The 17,720-nt window shown below is 43.4% G+C and overlaps 1 protein-coding gene across 20 annotated transcripts in view; it reads right to left on the bottom strand.

Moving 5' to 3' along the window:
- CLASP2 (cytoplasmic linker associated protein 2) overlaps window positions 1-17,720 on the bottom strand; it is a 7,203,062-nt gene that overhangs the window by 5,129,399 nt on the left and 2,055,943 nt on the right. For all 20 annotated transcript variants that reach the window (XM_044064956.1, XM_044064947.1, XM_044064955.1 and 17 more), the window contains one exon: window positions 1,067-1,212. In XM_044064956.1, coding sequence (XP_043920891.1) covers window positions 1,067-1,212 — 146 coding nt within the window. The remainder of the gene's footprint in view (window positions 1-1,066; window positions 1,213-17,720) is intronic.

Here is a 17,720-nt window from a genome sequence, read left to right as displayed (position 1 = left end):
GAATATGTAAAGAATTCTTTCTCTTTTGTTTGGGGGGGGGGACACGCCAGCAGAGTCAATATAGCCACTTGCCAAATGTCTGACATGCTGAGCCCAAAAGGTTTGCCATCACTGCTCTACAGCAATCAACATTCTAAACTCCATAAAAAGCCTACTGCAGTTTTATTCTGACATCTAAAATAGTACAACAGCAGTAAGCTTGACTATGGACATTGCTAGGTCATTAACGTTTGTGACTGAACAGATGTACTCAGCTTTAGTGTAGGTAACAGACTACAAAGCATTATTCATATACATGAACGGTTGCGGCTTTCACTGGATGTATCTAATGGACCTCAACTAATGCATCTGTTTATTGATTGATAAATAAATGTACACAAATAAATAAAATAAAGGCAAAAACAATTTTTTCTGGGGGGGGGGCGAGTCCATCTGTGTGTCTGTCTGTATATATATATATATCTATATATATATCTATATATATATCTAGATATATATATATATATAGATATATATATAGATATATAGATATATATATATATATATATATATATATATATATACACACACACGTGTATATATATATATATATATATATATATATATATATATATACATACACACATACACACACACACACACATATATATATATATATATATATATATATATATATATATATATATATATATAGATATAAACACATGTGCATACAGAAATAAACAGACACACAAACAAACTCACACATACATAAATACGCAAGCTTTTTGGAGAAAATACAATCACATTTATTTAGTATTAAACTGCTTCACATTTCTTATCCGCAATGATACAGTACACAATACATTCAGATAAATAAGAAACCTGACAATATGAATGGCAGCAAACTGTTCAAAAACATCTCACTCAGGCTACAGGCAGGAAGTCATCCAGTTAGCCAGAGAAACTAATCTCAAATACAGAAAACATCATCTGAGATTTTAAGAAATGATGTTTTAAACAAGCATTCTTTCTTTAAATCAGAACACTGAAATGTCAAAATAAGCTGCAAGTTACGATTACTTACGCCACTGTATTGCATGCTTCTCGAACTACTTGAGATCTAAGGTCTTTAGCAGATAATTTAAAGGCACCATCTAGAAGTCTTAAGTGCTGGAAAAAGCAATCATGTTCTGCTGCACCCGCCACAAGAAGAGATCGAACTTTCTTGAGCTGCAATTAACAAATTAATACCATTATATATCAAGTCATATGTATTTCAATTGTTAAAATTGTGGTTAAGCAACAGGATGCAGCAAGTCGGGGTGGCAATTACCTTCCCATCCTTAATGAGTTACCAGCACTATCTCACAGGGCTCTGTATACTGTGACCAAATGGTTTAATCTTCTCAAAATATAAAACAGATAAATGCTCCATCTATAACTAAATATATACATAACTGCTAATTTGGTAACCTAATTACTTTAGTAAAACATGCTGAAGTTCTTCAAGAAGTATACAAATGTACACACTTGTAATGAACTTCTGCTTAACTGTCAGTCAATACAGCATAATGAAACTACAAAAAAGGGTACAAGTTATGATCAGAAAATGAACAGCTAAATCGTAAGAAGACACAGCCATTACAGGTATAGGCACAATGGTAGACAACAATTTAAATGCTAAACTGTGTACATCAACCATACCTAGAAAAATCATATTCTGAAGCCCATTTATTTCTAAAGTGCATGTCTAATCACTCCAGGGAGATCACTGAATCACTTTATACCTCACTGATATGGCCCACTGCTGAAAACAGTGTTCCTTTCTGTAGTGCCCAAATAAGCCACTTGAAAACCTGAAAAGGTAAGTTTTTTTTTACTAAAGAAATCACAAGAGTTGCAAGAAAGTACAGTTGTGTACACTTACCATAAATGTAGATGTTTGAGTGTATTCACTGTTGCAGTCATCACACACATTTCTCTTTAAGAATCCAACTGCGGATCCAGAGACCACTTCCCAGGGACCTAAAGGTATTAAGGCCACTACAGCCAAAAACCCTACCCCTTTGGACAGGGATTCTAGAGCTTTAGACAGATTGGGTTAAGAAAGTATACACCTCTGCAACTCTTGTCATAAGGGCTTTAAATTGCCAGTTTCACATGTTGAAGTATCAGCTGCATATCATGGAACTAATTAAACAGAAAATGTTGTTGCTTCTAGATTGTGCAAAGATTAAAGATTTACAACAGTTAATGCATTCTGCAAACCAAGTTAGTAAACATACTTTGCTGGGTGGTTTTGATGCCTTAAAAGCATATTGCAGGGCTGCTGTCACTGGGTCTGTACTGAGAAGACATTCTTAGCTGAAGGAACAAATCTTGCCAGACCACGTCAAAGCAAAATTGCTAGATGCTCCATTAAAACAGGAACGCTTGTTTGGCACAAAAGCAAAAGTAACTCTTAAAAAGATGGAGGAAAAAGCTAAATGTATGCAAACTGTTACAGATTTCTTACAGGTACAGCCACCTAGATTCAGTAGGCATTGGCCTTGTAAAAAATGGACCTTTCCAGTCCCTCCCAGACCTTCTCAGTCCAAACCCAGGGGCAAAAGACCACCAAGACTACAGTCTCAGGGTATGCAGAGATCTAAGCAATGGAGTGCGCTCACCTCTAAAACCGGGAGTGGTGAGCCACCCTCTTAGGGGAAATGTTTACAATGACTTCTCTATCATTCTTCCCAGCCATGCCTAAGTACTAGCACCCCTGGGAGGAAAACTCACCTTGCATGCTAAAAAATGGGATGTCCATTGCCCAGGACCAATGGGTCCTAAGCATTGTATCCCAGGGATACAGAGTCTACTTGCACTCACTACCAACCTCAAGCGGGGTGCCAGACCTTCCTCCAAGCCACTGGGCAAAGGCTCAAAAGCAAGTACTTTCTCTTCTCAGTATAAGGGTTATTCAACCTGTTCCACTAGAGCAAAGGGGACAGGGTTTCTATTTCAGACTGTTCCTGGTGCACAGAAAAGACAGCTCATGGCGCCCTATCCTGGGGATCTGTCCATTCTCAACACCTCCCTGGTGGTCCCAAAATTCAAAAGGGTTACACTACAACTGCTGCTTCCTATGCTAGCCAAGGACTCCTGGCTAGTCACCCTAGACTTAAAAGAAGCTTACCTGCACATCCCCATAAGGGAATCTTGCAGGAAAAAAATCTACGTTTCAGAGCAGGCTCTATGCACTATCAGTTCTCTGCACCTCCCTTTGGCTTATCTACTGTGCCCAGGGTATTCACAAAGTGCCTGGCTCCAGCCATTGCATACTGCAGGCAGAGAAATATTCAAATTTACCCATACTTGGACGATTGCCTGATTCAGGCGAATAGTCAGGAATTGCTACTAAGCACCTGGCATTTGTAGAGAGACTTCTAACTTCTCTAGAGTACACCATCAACGAAGAGAAATCACATCTGGTACCTAGCCAAAAAATTGTATTCCTGGGAGTAAGCTTGAACCCAACTTAACAGATGGCATTCCTCACTCCAGAAAAGCAGGTTCATTTGACAAACTACTTCCAATTAATGGCCTCCAAGACCCAGCTATCTGCAAGAAAAATACTGCAAGCCCTAGGGTTCATGGCCTCATGCATTCTATTAATTCCATATGCAAGACTGCATACGAGGAAACTTCAATGGTACTTACCAAGTCTGTAGTTGTCAACACTCTCAAGACTTGGAAATACTGACTCCTATCATTCCTTGTCAAGGCAGAGTTCTTTTGGTGGGCAGAGGCTTGCAACCACAACAAGGGACTTCCTTTCACTCAACTCCTTGCTGCCCAAACCCTCTCAACAGGCACAGCAGACTATGTATGGTGGGCTCAAATGGCAGGCAAATGCACTCAAGGCAAATGGAGCCCAGGACAAATTCACCTGCATATCAGTCAGAAAGAAATGTTAGTTGTACAGAATGCTCGGACAGCCTTCAAATACCTTTTCATTCCAGGACAACTCTTGATAAAGACAGAAAAAAACACAGTTATGTGGTACATAAACAAGCAAGGGAGGGGGGACTCATTCCTACCCACTCTGCAGGTTAGCCATGGCCCTGTGGAACACAGCCTTGAGCAACAAGTGCACCTGCAAGCTCAATTCCTGCCAGGCAAACAAAATACATTGGCAGACTACTTAAGCAGAAAGCTACTGGACCCACACGAGTGGAAACTGGAGTGCAACTCACTCAAACTTCTAATCGACAGGTGGTGGACACCAGAGATGGACCTCTTTGCCTCCCCCCAAAACCATCAATTGAGCAAACTTTGCTGCAGAAATCCCCACAGCCAAGCATGACGTGTGGATGCCCTATCCTTTACATGGGAAAACCTCTCAATTTATGCCTCTCCCCCTCTGCCCCTCCTCTCAAAAGTACTACTCAAGATCAAGCAGGACAGACCAAGGACAATCCTTATTGCACCAGACTGTCCATGCCAGCACTGGTACCCACTCCTACGCAGTCTGAGAGCAGTGCCACCCTGTCAACTACATCAGACCCCCTTCCTGCTGTCCCAGCAGGAGGGACAGATTTTGCATCCTCAGCTGCAAACACTGAACCTGGCAGCCTGGCTTCTTCCCTTAACACAACACCAGCAAACAGGTGCTGGGGACATCATCCTGGAGGCCAGAAGGTCTCGTACTAGGAAATCCTATATAGAAAAGCGGAAAATATAGGTTCTTGGAGACACTTTCTAGGAAAGGGCACAGCTGTGCCCTCCTTACCTCAAATTCTAGATTCCCTAGCAGAGTTCTTCCACAAAGGCCTTTCCTTCTCATCAATTAAGATTCATGCCTCTGCCATCTCAGCTCATTACAATATGGAGCCACCTCTCTTTTTTCACCCTCTGCTCAAACAGTTCCTGAGAGGAGTTAATTTAAGACCCCCGAGGAGAGCTCCCACCCCTGCCTGGGAACCTTTTCTTTGCACTAGAGAAGCTCACGCTTCCCCCTTTTGAACCTGCTGCTACAGCAGAGTTAAAATTCCTCTTGGAAAACAGCCTTACTTCTAGCAATCACTTCAGCAAGAAGAGTGTCTGAGCTACAGGCACTAATGCCTGTGGAACCCTTCATTATTTTCCAGGCTGAAAGGGTCTCCATCAGAACTAACCCATCATTTATGCTCAAGGTGGTATCAAGTGTGGCCTTAAACCAATCCATCCATTTACCCACCTTTTTCCCTAATCCTCATAATAAAGGGAAGAGGATCCTGCACTCCTTCGACGTGCACAGACAGCTCAGGTTCTACCTTGACAGGACTAAGCCCTTCAGAAAATCTGACCAGCTGCTAGTCAGCTTTGCTACAGGGGCAGAGGGCAAGGCCATTTCAAAGCAAACCATTTCAAGACAGAAAAAAACACAGTTATGTGGTACATAAACAAGCGGGGAGGGGGGCTCATTGCATAAATTTAGCTTTTTCCTCCATCTTTTTAAGAACGTCTTCTGCTTTTGTGCCAAACAAGCATTTCTGGTTTAATGGAGCATCAAGCAATTTTGCTTTGACATGGTCTGGCAAGATTTGTTCCTTCAGCCAAGCATGTCTTCTTAGTACAGACCCAGTGACAGCAGCCCTGCAAGATGCTTCTAACGCATCAAAACCACCCTGCAAAGTATGTTTACTAACTTGGTTAGCAGAATGCATTAACTGTTGTAAATCTTTATTTTCTGTACAATCTGGAAGCAACAACATTTTCTGTTTATTCTCTGCACAATCTGGAAGCAACAACATTTTCTGTTTATTCTCTGCACAATCTGGAAGCAACAACATTTTCTGTTTAATTGGTTATATGATATGCTGCTGATACTTCAACATGTGAAAATGGCAACTTAAAGCCCTTATGGCAAAAGATGCAGAAGTGTATACCTTCTTACCCCATCTGAATAAAGCTCTAGAATCCCTGTCCGAATGGGTAGGGTTTTTGGCTGTAGTGGCCTTAATACCTTTAGGTCCCTGGGAAATGGTCTCTGGATCAGCAGTGGGATTCTTAAAGAGAAATTTGTGTAATGACTGCAACTGTGAAACATGAAGAACATCCAAACGCTACAAATACATCTTCAAGAAAAAATAGGTCTGTAAAATCTTACCACAACAATATATGTTGCAGTATTCATAACATGAGGAAGCCTGCTGCAGGCTGACCTGAACATCCGGCCACTATACAAAAGTCTAAAGCTACTGTTAGGTATGTGCAACGTCACACACAGGAGCCCATTTAACGTCAGTCATAAAATGATGTCGGGTATATAACAGATGTCGGCACGTACCATCCTCAGAACTGAATGCCCCAGGAAAAACATCAGCCTGAGATAAACTGCGAAAACACATATCCAAAAATCAAGTAAGTATCAGGGGAAGATGGGAGGGATAGAATACTGCAACATATAAAAGAGAAGGACATCTACCGTTACGGTAAGATTTTGCACAACTATTCTATGCCCTTCTATTCATATGTTGCAGTATTTGAAACATGAGGGAGAATACCAAAGCTCACACAGACGAAAGAGTGGGAGGAGGGGCAGTAGCACTCTCTACAAAACCCTGAAAAATAGCCCTGGCAAAACCAGCTCTAGATCTAGATATACCATTCAACTTGCAATGTTTTGTGAAGGTATAGACAAAAGACCAAGTAGCTGTTTCTAAGACAGAGGAAATATCCAGACCCTTGAAAAAAAACACCCACAGAAGACACAGCTCTAGTAGAATGAGCCTTAACTGGAGATGCAAGGTTTTTTTTTTCCCATGAGCCACATAACAAAAAGGAAATAACCTTTGAGATCCAAGAGGAGACTGTCTGCTTGGAAACGGGTATACCCAGAGCTCTAGTATGATAGGAAATAAAGAGACTATCAGATTTCCTGAAAGAATTGGTTTTATCCAAATAAAACCTGAGTTTTCTATGCACATCCAAGGTGTGTAAGACCCTCTCACGAGAAGACTGTGGTGAGGGAAAGAAAGTGGGCAGATTAATGGAGTGATTAAGAGACAACTCATGCACCACCTTGGGCATAAAGGAGGGATTATGAGTAGAGAAACCCTATCCTTGTGTGAAAACCAGTGAAGGGAAAAGAGGCCATAAGGGCCTGAAGTTCTGAGACCCTTCTGGCTGAAGTAATGGCCAAAAAGAAGTACTCTCTTCCAAGTCCAATGTTGAAGGGAATCAGAAAATGCTGGTTCAAAGAGAGGCAATGCAAGTTTTTCTAAAACAAAAGTTTAAATCCCAAGTAGGAGGAACAGGTTCTCTTGGTGGTCTGATATGAAGAATGTCTTTCAAGAAAAGTTTGACTTCCAACCTTGAAACCAAAGGAGAGGTCACAGGCAGACGAGCAGAAATGGCGGAGAGATAAGCTTTTACCGAAGAGTACAATAACTCAGTTTTCAGAAGTTCACACAGATAAGACAAAACTACTGAAATATCCACAGACAATGGTTGTAGGTTTTTGAAAAGAAACCAGATGGAAAACCTCTTCCATTTGGAAATGTCAGATTTCCTAGTATTGGGTTTTCTGGCCTCCTGAAGAACTTGCAGCATGTCCTCAGAAAATAGGTGTCTGAAAGGGATCACAATCCTATCACCCACAGGGTCATGTGAAGGGCCAACATTTGTGGATGTATTAGAGACCTTTTGTCTTGTGCTATAAGATCCATCCTGTGAGGTAACTTGTGATGATTGCCCTTGTCTAAATGCAGAAGAGGGAACCAATGTTGTCCTGGCCAAAATGCAAACACCAGCAAGATTTTTGCTTGGTCTTGTTGAAACTTCAATAGAACTTCCTGAAGGAGGGGGAAGGGGGGAATGCATAGAGAAACATCCCCTTTCAAGAGAAGGATAGGGCATCAATCTTCCATGCCTTAGGATCTGGAACTCTAGCACAGAACTTTGGAAGTTGTCTGTTCATAGGGGAGGCAAACAGATCAACTTGAAGAATACCCCACCGGTGGATAATGTCCAAAAATACATACCTGTGCAACATCCATTTGTGGGATTGAGTCATGGACCTGCTCAATGCGTCTGCCACAAAATTCTGACTGGAAGGAATGTAATTTGCTGAAGGGTTAGTTGATATGAGTAGCCAATTCCCAAGCCTTAACAGCCAACCTGCACAGGATATATGACTTGCCCCCCCCCCCCCCCGCTTGATGATATACCAAATAACTGTGGTGTTGTCTGTGAACCACTTTAAGGGACCTGGTTGACAAAGAGGTTGAAAGGTTTGCAGGGCAAAAATGAGAGCTCTCATATCCTATGTTTGTGTGTTCCTTCATCTGGGAGGGAAACCACAAGTCTTGAACATTCCAAGAGGCAAAGGTTGCACCCCCCCCCCCCCGTTCTACATCAGATGCGCCCGTGAACAACTCATGAGATGGAAGGGGGATTTGTAGGGGAAGCCCTGGATTCAAGGAAACCTTATAGTGGATGAGTCTGTTGCATCCAGACTGACCTGAGATATCACTGGAGTTTCCTGATGTGAAGTTTGGTTAGAGCTAACATAGCAACAGTGGATGCCATGAAGGCTAGCAGACAGAGGAAAGTACAGTTGTGTACACCTACCATAAATGTAGATGTTCGAGTGTATTCACTGTTGCAGTCATCACATTTGGGTTATCTGCCTACAGGTAGCCCTCAGTCGGCCTGAATACCAGTGTCTTGGGATTTCTGCATCGGATGCTGTCGCTTCTTCCATGATGTCAGGTCGTCAAGAGTATAAAACATGCAGCCGACGTCATTACATCAGTTTTTCTTGCCCCAGATGTCAGGTGCCCCCAAAATAGGAAGCGATTACATGTTATGGAACACCCCCAGCAAAAAGCAAATGCACATGATGCAAGACATGCCAAACAAAAAGGTAGGAAGAAGTAAAGAGAAGTCAGGGGGCCTGAGGGAGGGTAACCAGGACTGCAACAGTGAATACACTCTAACATCTACATTTATGGTAGGTGTACAAAACTGTACTATGTTCTTCGTGTTTCACTGTTGCAGTCATTACATTTGGGTAGATTCCCAAAGCTATGGTTGGGCGGCTGGAGCTAAACAGCATTAGGAGTGGCTATGAGACCCTGCAGAACTGCAGTGGCAAAGCCTGCCCTGGATTTAGAGTAGAGTGGCAGATGATAGTGCTTTGTAAAGGTGTGCACTGACCTCCAAGTAGCTGCTTCTAAAATGTCCTTGGTTGGTACTCCCCTGATAAAGGCTGCTGAAGTGGCTGCAGCCCTGGTGGAATGTGGTCTAATATCCTTGGGCACTGGCTTGCCATGGTATAAGTAGCAGAAACAAATGCAGTGGCCCAAACACTTTGAAATGGTCTGCTTTGAGATGGCTTTTCCTTGTGACCCTGCAGCGTATGCCACTAGTAATTGCTCTGACTTTCTAAAAACGTTGGTTCTGTCCAAGTAGAATCTAAGCGGTCTGAGTACTTCCAAAGAATGCAGAATTTTTTCCCTCTTGTTATGTGGATTTGGATAAAAAGTTGGCAGATGAATGGTTTGGTTAAGTGCCACACTGGACACCACTTTAGGCATACATGTTGGGTTTATCCTCAGGGAGACCCTGTCTGGATAAAAAATGATAAAAGGTTCCACAGCCATGAGTGCCTGTAGCTCTGAAACTCATCCTGCAAAAGTTATTGCTAGGAACAGAGCTGTTTTCCAAGATAAAAACTTTATATCAGCAGTAGCAGCTGGCTCAAAAGGAGGCAGGGTGAGTTTTTCCAAGACTTAGTTGAGGTCCCATGCAGGCATCGGTGATCTCTTTGGAGGCCTTAAATTTTTGGCTCTTCTGAGGTACTGCTTTAATAAGGGATGAGAAAAGATTGGTGGCTCAGCATTGTAATGGGCCGAAATGGCAGAGGCATGAATTTTAATAGACAAGAAAGATAGGCCTTTGTCCAGCATCTCAGTTAAGTACTGTAAAATCTGAGGAATATTTGGCACAGCAGTATCTGTTCCTTGTGCATGGTTCCAAGCACAGAATCTCTTCCATTTTCCAGCATAAGATTTTCTAGTACTAGGCCTTCTGGCTTCCAAAATGACATCCATCACAGCTTTGCTGAGAAGTGTGTTTTATATGACTACATTATTCGCCATGCTGCCAGGTTTAAAGTTCTGAGCTGGCTGTGCAGGATCTGATTGTTTTGCTGAGATAGTAGATGCGGTACTTGAGGTAAGGTCCAAGCTGGGCATTGAGACAAGCTCCTTAATATTGGGTACCAGTGCTGGTGGGGCCAGTCTGGTGCAATCAGTATCATCTTTGGCTTCTCCTGTCTGACCTTTAGGAGTACCTTGGGGAGGAGAGGCAGAGGAGGAAAGGCATATACTGATAGGTTTTTCCAGCTGAAGGATAGGGCGTCCACTTTCCATGCTTGTCTGTGATAAATCCTTGTGCAGAAACTCTTTAGTTGGTAGTTGTGAGGGGAGGCAAATAGATCTATGAACGGGCATCCCCATTTCCTTGTTATCATGCTGAGAACTTGTGGATCCAGCTGCCAGTCGTGGGGATCCGTGAGGTTTCTGCTTAGTTTGTCTGCCAGAGTATTTTTCCTTCCTGGCAGGAATTGTGCCTGCAGATTTACTTGGTAAGTCAATGCTGTGTCCCACAAAGTCATGGCTAGTCTGCAAAGGGGGTAAGAATGTGTGCCCCCCTGCTTGTTTATATACCACATGACCGTGGTGTTGTCTGTCTTTATCAATAGTTGTCCTGGATGAAATAAGGTCCTTGAAGGCTGTCAGGGCATTTTAAATAACTAGCATCTCTTTTTGATTGATATGTAGATGCATCTGGTTTGAGGTCCATGTTCCCTGAATGCATCTTCCTGCCATGTGGGCCCCCCAGGCATAACCTGATGCATCCGTTGTTAGTGTCTGCCTGGCTGGGGGTAATGTGAATGGCTGTCCCTTGTTTTGGTGACAAGCCTTTGCCCACCATCAAAACTCCTGTTGCAGGCAGGGAATGAGAATAATTACGGTTTCCAGGCTGTGGCATTGTTGAGTCCAAACACTTTTTAAGTACCATTGAAGTTTCCTTGTATGCAGTCTTGCATATGGAATTAATAGGATGCAGGATGCCATGAAGCCCAAAGCCTGCAGAATTTTTCTTGCAGATAACTGGGCCTTTGTTGCTAACATTTTGAAATAGGTAGTCAGTTGCCTTTGTTTGTCTGGTGTGAGATAAGCCATCTGGGCAGTTGTACTTAAGCTTGCACCCAGGAATATTATCTCTTGAGAGGGTACTAGTTTTGATTTATTTTCATTGACTGTGTACCCTAGGCATGTTAGGAGTTGTTTCACAAACGCCAGATGCTGTAGAAAGATGTCCTTGTTCTCTGCTTGAATTAAGCAATCGTCCAAGTAAGGGTATATTTGTATTCCTCTTTGTCAGCAGAATGCAATTACTGGTGCCAGGCACTTTGTAAAGACCCTGGGCGCAGTAGATAAGCCAAAGGGGAGTTCAGAGAATTGGTAATGCATTGAGCCAGCCTTGAATCTGAGGTATCTTCTGCATATCTGTCTGATTGGAACATGCAGGTTTTAGGTCTAAAGTTACAAGCCAAGCGTTCTTGCCCAGCATGGGCAGAAGCTGCTGCAAAGTCAACATTTTGAATTTTGGTATATCCAGGTATGTGTTCAGAATCGATAGGTCCAGTATTGGCCTCCAGGCCTTGTCCTTTCTGGGCACCAAGAACAGTTGAGTAAAAAGCTTGCCCCCGCTCTTGCTCTGGCACTTGTTGAATGGCCCCCTCATGTCCATGAGGGATGAGACTTGTTTTTGTGCCTCTGCCCATTGATTTTTTGGCAGATCTGGCCAGCCGTTTGCCTTCGGCAGGGTATGGAAATGGAACTTGTAGCCCTCTGACACGATATTTAGAACCTCCTTGGTTACAATGTGCCATTTTTGTGAAAAAGTGCTAATTTTCCCCCTAAGGGTGCCGCCAGGAAATAAGTGCTTGGTGCAGGCAGGGGGAAGTCATTGGGACTGTTTCCTGTAAGGTTGTGATTTGTCTTCTCCACTTTTGGAGGTAGAAGCACCCCATTGCTTTGACCTGTATGACCCTTGCTCCTGTGATCTGCCTCAAGGGCGTCTGGGTCTGCCCCTTTGAGGTCTGTCTGACACAGGAAAGGACCAATTCTTTGTTGGCCAGTGTCTACTAAACCTAGGTGGGTGTACTTGTAAGAAATCTTTGACCGTTTGCATAGATTTAGCCTTGCCCTCCATTTTCTTTAACACCTCTTCTGCCGTAACACCAAAGAAAGTATCATGCTGTAAAGGTGCATCTAATATTTTAACTTTAACATGATCAGGCAAATTTTGTTCCTTTAACCAAGCATGCCTTCTAATTACAGAACCTTTAACTGCGGCCCTGCAGGAGGCCTCTAAAGAATCAAATCCACATTGCAAAGTATGCTTTTCAACTTGTTCAGCTGCATGCAATATATCCTGCATTTCCTTGTTTTCTGCACATTCAGAGTTTAACAACTTCTTCTGTTTAAGCAGTGCCATGACATGTTGCTGATATCTGAGCATATGAAACTGACAGGTAAGGCCCTTATAGCCAAGGTAGCAGATGTGTAAACCTTTTATCCCCCATCTGTCTAGTGCCCTAGAATCCCTGTCAGAAGGGGTAGGGTTTTTTGCAGCGGAAGCCTTAACGCCCTTGGGACCATGAGAAATAGTTTCTGGGTCTGCAGCAGGGTTTTTAAAAAGGAATTAATGTGAGTCAGGAACCCTGTAATATCTGTCAGGCTTAACAGGAGCTGGAGGTAAGGAGTCAGGGGTAAGGCTAGACTCCAAAAACACATCATCTACAATGTCTAACACAGGAGGGATGGCAAGAGGCTTGTGCTGATGTAGTAACAGGAAAACCCTGAGCCTCTTTTTAGATTCTGAAAAATCTTGGCTCTCCCAGTGGAAAAGTTCCCTCATGGTATGTAAGGTTTCCCCAAAAGAATAGTCCTCAGGAGGAGAAGCTGAAGGTATGGATTCTTCAGCATCAGAATCCTCATAGGGAGGAAAAGAATATATTCCTGATCAGAAGAGGAATCAGAAGAAATGGAAACCTGATCTGAAAAATTCAGTCAGTCTCTTGCCTAGGCCTCTTATCAGGAGGGGGATGGGAACCCCTGATCAAGGTAATCAAGTCTTCGGCCATTTTGAGCATCTGCTTTTTGGGCATGGAGGCCTGTCCACGTGGCTCTAGAGTTTGCTTCTTTGCCTTTGAAGGTGTTTTAGTCTTTGCCTTTGATGTCGGTTTAATGTATAGATGTTTGAGCCTGAATACACCCTCAGAAGCCAGTGCTTGCTCAGCGGCTCCGGACCCATCTGAAGGATTAGCATCCGAGGCTCCAATACCTTGAGTTTCCAGCGGCATGGCCGACTCCACGTGGGAGTTGGTAGCGGCCTGCGACTCTAAAGTAGCGGTCATCAGGGGCTGCGAAAGCGCCTCAATGAGAACCGGCGACTGGCTTAGGAGAAGCTTCGTCGGTTTTTGGCCTCGCCTGTCTTTCTTTCTTTTTATCTTTGCGTTTTTTGTGAACTCCAGTAGTCGGATGGCTTTCCAATGACATTTCTGGATAATTAAACCTGCGTTCAAAGCAAAATCATACCGACACTTAATAGTGCGTTGGTTAAATCTAGCACAAAACCGACAACCCAGAAAGTTATGATCGGGGTCTAGACAAGGAATACAGTAAGAATGAAAATCCTTATGAGGTATTTGCTTCCCACAAGAAATACAATTATTAACTTTTTCTGACATCGGTTCTGGAGCCAGAAAAAAGTTTCCCCAACAGGGTACTTAGCTTTATAGAACACTTTGGATCTGAAATTCGAACTTGAAAATCTCAGGAGTCAGCCAATCGGCACTTGCAAACTGCTTCTGCTTTGGACACCACGTGGCAAGAAAGACTGAAGAAAATGGCGTCGGCTGCTTCTTTTATACCCCTGACGATCTGATGTCAGGGATGGGGCGATGACAGCCGACGCAGGACCCAAGACTTTGGAATTCAGGCCGACTGAGGGCAACCTGCCAGCAGGATTACCCAAATGTAATGACTGCAACAATGAAACACGAAAAACATCCTAACATTTTGAAACAAAGGGAAGACTTACAGTACTATGAAGCCTGCCCTGCTGGATCCTGTCAAACTGAGTAGGATATGATAAGTCACAAGTCCAGACAAAACCAGGAAAGAGCCAGGTAAAAGACCAACTAAGAACCAATCTTCCTAAAAGGGAAAGTGACCAAGGGCCAAAGAGAACAAGACTATTACTGCATGCCTTTTATCATATCACAGAACTGGGTGAAGGACAAGGCCAGTGGACCTCTGGATAAGAGTGAAAAGGGTATCACCAATAAAAGGATCCAACCTCCTATTCCAAAACTGTTAAGGAAACAGGTAATATGCAAAAGTATGTTACTTTGAAAGAAGGGATGGCCTTCAGAGGACAGTACAGGTGTGTACACTTACCATAAATGTAGATGTTCGAGTGTATTCACTGTTGCAGTCATTACATTTGGGTAATCTGCTGGCAGGTTGAATTCCAAAGTCTTGGGTCCTGCATCGGTTGCTGTCTTCTCTTCCATGACGTCAGGTCGTCAGGGGTATAAAACATGCAGCTGCCGCCATTTTATTTAGTTTTTCTTGCCCCCGATGTCAGGTGCCCCCAAAAAGGTAGCAATATTAGACAAATATATATACATGCATCAATATAAACTTTACCTTCATCTGCAAGCAAATACACCACATAGGTTGCAGAAGATAGAGAAGGAAAGATAAACTTTAGAATGACAGGGGGATGGCAGGAGGGTAACCTGGACTGCAACAGTGAATACACTCGAACATCTACATTTATGGTACGTGTACACAACTGTACTATGTTCTTCGTGTTTCACTGTTGCAGTCATTACATTTGGGTAGAATCCCAAAGCTATGGTTGGGAGGCTGGAGCTAAACAGCATTAGGTGCGACTATAAGGCCCTTCAGCACTGCAGTGGCAAAGCCTGCCCTGGACTTAGAGTAAAGAGGCAAATGGTAATGCTTTGTAAAGGTGTGAACAGAACTCCAAGTAGCAGCCTCTAGAATGTCTTTGGTTGGTACTCCCCTGAGAAAGGCTACTGAAGTAGCTGCAGCTCTGGTGGCATGAGACCTAATGCCCTTGGCCACAGGTTTACCATGGTGTAAGAAGCAGAAACGGATGCAGTGGCTTATCCACTTTGAAATTGTCTGCTTTGAAATGGCCTTTCCTTCTGATCTTGCAGCATATGACACTAGTAATTGCTCAGTTTTTCTTAGAGCTTTAGTACTGCTCAAGTAGAATCTTAGCTGCCTGTGTACGTCCAAGGAATGCAGAATTCTCTCCCCTTTGTTCTGCAGATTTGGATAAAAAGTTAGCAGATGAAATGTTTGGTTAAAAGCCACACTGGAAACCACTTTAGGTATGAAAGTAGGATTTGTCCTCAGAGACGCCATGTCTGGGTAAAATATGATAAAAGGCTCTACAGCCATGAAGGCCTGTAGCTCTGAAACTCTTCTTGCTGAAGTAATTGCTAGTAGAGGAGCTGTCTTCCATGATAATAACTTCATATCAGCGGTAGCAGCTGGTTCAAATGGAGGCAGGGTGAACTTTTCCAACACATAATTGAGGTCCCATGCAGGTAATGGTGATCTAGGAGACCTTCAATTTTTGGCTCCTCTAAGATACTGCTTTATGAAAGGACGAGAAAAGATTGGTGGCTCTGTATTGTAATGCGCCGAAATGGCAGAGGCATGGATTTTGACTGATGAGAAAGATAGGCCTTTGTCAAGCATCTCAGTCAAGTATTGTAATATCTGAGGAATATGTGATTCTGCTTTATCAGTTCCTTGTGCTTGATTCCAAGCACAGAATCTCTTCCATTTGTCAGCATAAGATTTTCTAGTACTAGGCCTTCTGGCTTCCAAAATGACATCCATCACAGCTTTAGTGAGAGGTGTCGTTTGTATGATTACATGATTAGCCATGCTGCCAGGTTCAGAGTCTGTAGTTGATTGTGCAGGATCTGATTGTTTTGCTGAGACAGTAGTTGTGGTCTTTGAGGCAAGGTCCTAGCTGGGTACTGGGACAAGCTCCTTAGGATTGGGTACCAGTATTGGCGGGGCCAGTCCGGGGCACTTAATATCATCTTTGGGTTCTCTTGTCTGATTTTTAGGAGGACCTTGGGTAGAAGAGGCAGAGGAGGAAAGGCAAACTAATAAGTTTTTCCAAATGAAGGATAGGACATCCACTTTCCATACTTGTTGTGATAAGTCCTTGTGCAGAATCTTTTCAATTGATAATTTTGAGGAGAGGCAAATACATCTATATCTGGGCTCCCCCATTTCTCTGTTATCATGCTGAAGACTTGTGGATTTAGTTTCCACTTGTGAGGATCCGTAAGGTTTCTGCTTAAATTGTCTGCTAGAGTGTTTTGTTTTCCTGGCAGGAATTGAGTTTGAAGATGTATTTGGTAGGTCAAAGCTGTGCCCCACAGTGCCATGGCTAATCTGCAAAGGGGGTATGAGTGTGTGCCCCCTTGCTTGTTTATATACCACATGACTGTGGTGTTGTCCATCTTTATCAGTAGTTGCCCTGGATGAAGTAAGTCCTTGAAGGCTGTTAGGGAATTTTGAACAGCTAGCATCTCTTTCTGGTCGATATGTAGATGCATTTGTTATGGTGCCCATATGCCCTGAAAGCATCTTCCTGCCATGTGGGCCCCCCAGGCATACTCTGATGCATCTGTTGTTAAGGTGCGGCTGGCAGGGGGGGTAGAGTGAAGGGTCGTCCCATGTTTTGGTGACAGGCCTTTGCCCACCACAGAAACTCTTGTTGCAGGCAGGGAATGAGAGGAAAGTACAGTTTTGTACCTACCATAAATGTAGATGTCCGATAGGTATGCAACTGCAGTCCTGACATATGGGTTGTCCTGCTTCAGGCAGCCCTTCGGTCGGCCGGATTCCAAAGTCTGGGTCCGGCGTCGGCTGATGTCGCCCTTTCCCCGACGTCAGAGCGCCTGGGGTATAAAAGCGTCAGCCGACGCCATCTTCTTCAGTGTTTCTTGCCCCAGATGCCAGGTGCCCTCTAAGGAAGGCTAAATTTTGAAAATAGAGAAAAATTCCAGACAAGTACAACAACATAAAAACAAATGCACCATAAAAGATTACCCCAGGTAGCTAAAATGAGGGATAGAAACCCAAAAGAATACCACAGAGGGGTAGGTGGGAGGGAAAACCTGACTGCAGTTGCATACCTATCGGACATCTACATTTATGGTAGGTACAAAACTGTACTATGTCCTTCAAGGATGCAACTGCAGTCCTGACATATGGGTTGAATACCATAGCCAACCTGGGGGTGGTAGGCACTAAGACAAAGATGGTGTAGCTAAAATGCCCTGCAGGACTGCAGAAGCAAACCCTGCTCTGGATCTGGAATATAAAGGCAGGTTGTAATGTTTGGAAAATGTATGCACGGAGCTCCATGTAGCAGCTTCTAAAATGTCCTTTGTTGCCACTCCTCTTAAAAAGGCTGTGGAGGTGGCTGTAGCTCTAGTGGAATGTGGCCTGATGTCAGATGGCACAGTTTTTCCATGAAAAGAGTAGCAGAATCGAATGCAATTTCCAATCCATTTAGAAATTGTCTGTTTGGAAATTGCTTTTCCCTGCAATCCAGCAGCGTAA

The sequence above is a fragment of the Protopterus annectens genome, chromosome 3.part0 (assembly GCF_019279795.1).
Source record: "Protopterus annectens isolate FY-2018-M chromosome 3.part0, PAN1.0, whole genome shotgun sequence".
Lineage (NCBI taxonomy): Eukaryota > Metazoa > Chordata > Ceratodontiformes > Protopteridae > Protopterus > Protopterus annectens.
The sequence above is the reverse complement of the archived record's forward strand: the minus strand, read 5'-3'. Positions and strand labels throughout refer to the sequence as shown.